This window comes from Quercus robur, chromosome 10 (genome assembly GCF_932294415.1).
Source record: "Quercus robur chromosome 10, dhQueRobu3.1, whole genome shotgun sequence".
NCBI lineage: Eukaryota > Viridiplantae > Streptophyta > Magnoliopsida > Fagales > Fagaceae > Quercus > Quercus robur.
Window position 1 is genome coordinate 34,852,821 of NC_065543.1, and position 2,945 is coordinate 34,855,765.

A 2,945-nucleotide genomic window follows, 5' to 3' on the forward strand; every position below is an offset into this window, starting at 1 on the left:
TGGACTGGTCCAAGCCTAATAGCAATTGATCTGATACAAATTTTTTTTTTTTTTGTTTTTTTAAATTTTTGCAAATGATATCGTACAATTTGATTAACCAAAAAAGATAAGGACTTGTACATATTACCTATTTAATTTTTATATTTATATTTTTGATGAGATTTATATAGTTATATTTACAAATTTGAGTCAATTTTAGCAGGGTTTGAATTATCATCTCTATATATTAAGAAGATTCAAAAAGTTAGTTATGATTTTGAAAATGTCAACAATACCCCTAAATTAATAAGATAAACCTTATTTCTTAAAAAAAAAAAAAAAAAAAAAAAAACCTACCAAATAAACTTTTTTCTTAAAAACTAGCACATACTAAACACTCATTTTCAAAATCCTAAATTTTAGCTTCTTAAAAATCCCTTCACGTATAACTTTATTAACAATAAAAAAATTCAAATTAAAAATTTACATTAAACTCCAAATAAATAAATAAATAAATAAAAAGCCGCATCACACGCTAGTTGTATTTTATTTGAACTCTAGTAGGTATAGAACTCCAAGTTATTGCCTATGCATTTGGCTACAACACTCCACAGTCCACGCGTTTTTCATGATTATTATTATTATTAATATTAATAAGTAATTAAGAGAATTATTATTATTATAATAATTATTATTATTAAGAGAAGAAGATTAGTGGATGAAATTCCTAAATTTTAGAAACATAACATACAGGTACTTCATAAGTTCCTCACATGATTAATGGGCAGCACTTTTGGTGTTTTTTGCATTTTGATTTTTGAGATGTCACACTTTCTGCTGTTGACATTTATTATCATAAAATTATATATGTATGTCATAGACGTTTATAGTCTTTCTCCTCATTTATGTTCTTTATCGCGATTGTCATGGATTGATACAGACATGCACGCATGTGATCACACTAAATTGAAGGTATATACTATATAGCCCTTAATAATCCAATTTTTGCTTGGGCTGTGTTTTTTTTTTTTTGATGTGAAACTCATTACTTTAAAGTAAACTCAAGACCAACTACATGACATCTTGGACCACCAGCCCCTCAATACAAACTGGAACTTCCTCAACCCACGCGTAATAGTCTTGCACGCTTTTAGCAAATTGGGCTAGCGTGTGTGCAACCTTGTTTCCTGACCGGCCCACATGGCTAAAGTTTACATCTCTAAACCCATACAGCTGGGACAATGACCCATTAATAACATTAACAATAGAAGCTGGAACCTCTGTACGTCGTTGCATGGCGTTCACGACAGTGAGGGAATCGCTTTTAAACAGGCAGTCTCGGATTCCCATTTCCCATGCGAAGCGGACACCTTCCTCCATTGCTTTAGCCTCTATCTCAACAGCACCCAACGGAGCCTTTATCCGCTTGCTAAGTGCTGCCACTACCTCTCCGTGGTGGTCCCTTATCACCACTCCAATCCCGGCTTCCTTTTGCTGAGTAAAAACTGCACCGTCCATGTTTGCCTTGTACCACGGAGGCTTGGGAGGTTGCCATCTTGCTTCCACTGAATCTTTGAAAGGCCGTGTAGTATAGTTAGCCATCACAAAGTTCTCCAAGAGCTCTTTTGTCCACCCAACGAGGACGGACGCTGGTTTTCTGCTCTTTCTGTGTCGCACTTCATTCCGGTTCGTCTAGATGCCCCATGCCGTCGTTACCATCAAACCCACGTCCTCCATCGGCCACTGCTTCACGTTTCGGGCATACCACAATAAGTCCAAGAATTCCGGGCAATTGTCCATCACCTTATCCGTATTCATCCCTGCTTCCTTCCATACTTCCTTCGCACGGTGACAGTGCCAGAGTGCATGGCCTGTTGTTTCTTCAAAGCTTCCACATACCTCACATGTATTATCCGCCGTTATCCTTCGCCGGAAGAGATTAACCTTTGTGGGTAAGATATTCTGGCAAGCACGCCACGTGAAGCTTCGAATCTTATTAGGGACATTCAATCGCCAAATAAACTTCCAAAACTCCTTCATCCGTGTTGAGTTTGAGCTCTCCTCTGCGTCATTGCCAGCTCTCTCTTTAAGGGCCAAGTTATAAGCGGACTTCACCGTGAACTTCCCTGAAGGAGTCAGCGCCCAGATAATGTTATCATCAGGCAGCGTTGGGCTCAGTGCAATGGTAAGAATCGATTCCACATCCTTGGCCATGAGAGTTCGCTGTAAGGCTTCCAAGTTCCATTCTCCCCTTTGGTGATCGATTAACGCAGCCACTAATAGTTCTTCCCCACCACTCGGGCATGGTGTGACAGCTTTAAAAGTGGAGGATAAAGGGAGCCAGCGGTCTCCCCAAATCCGGACTTTGGCTCCATTTCCTATCCTCCAACGGCTCCCATTCCGGACTAACTGTTGTGCAGCAATTATACTCCTCCAAGCATATGAAGGTCTTGTCCCCACAGTGGCTGAGAGAAAGTCTCCATGTGGAAAATATCTAGCATGGAAGTCTCAGTAAAAAATCTCAGTAAAAAAATTTTTTTTTTTTTTTTTTTTTTTTTTTTTTTAATGTTTGGTTGGGCTTTTAAAATTGTTTAAAACATTTTTTTAAGTGTTTGGTTGTACAAAAAAATCAACAGTAATAATTTCGAAATCGAACATAATGGATACAAAATTGAAATTACATAAATCTTATAACAATCCAATGTATCACAGGGAAAACAAAATCTCCATACTGATTTTAGCCATGGAGTTTAATAGCCTAGTATTAATGACATTTTGTGGTATTTTATGCTAATTTAGTCATGAAACAAAAGTTACAAATTTGAGAAAGTCTATAACAGTATACACATCAGTCTTTTCAAATATTTAACTAAACTAATTCAAAAAACTCTACTTTTGCTAGTTTAGTTATCTATTATTTTTATACACATATATCAACTTTAATATTTTATTAACATTAAAATTTA

General features: G+C 36.5%; 1 protein-coding gene across 1 annotated transcript; it reads right to left on the minus strand.

Annotated features, from left to right (window-relative positions):
- Positions 1–1,050: 1,050 nt before the first annotated feature.
- Positions 1,051–1,581, minus strand: LOC126704086 (uncharacterized). Its single transcript, XM_050403119.1, has one exon. The coding sequence runs from the start codon at positions 1,579–1,581 to the stop codon at positions 1,051–1,053; it is 531 nt and encodes a 176-aa protein (XP_050259076.1).
- Between the last annotated feature and the right edge of the window lie 1,364 nt (positions 1,582–2,945).

Excerpts from the sequence above, each read along its gene's own strand:
- LOC126704086 (XM_050403119.1), bottom strand. The coding sequence starts at position 1,581 with ATGGCTAACTATACTACACGGCCTTTCAAAGATTCAGTGGAAGCAAGA.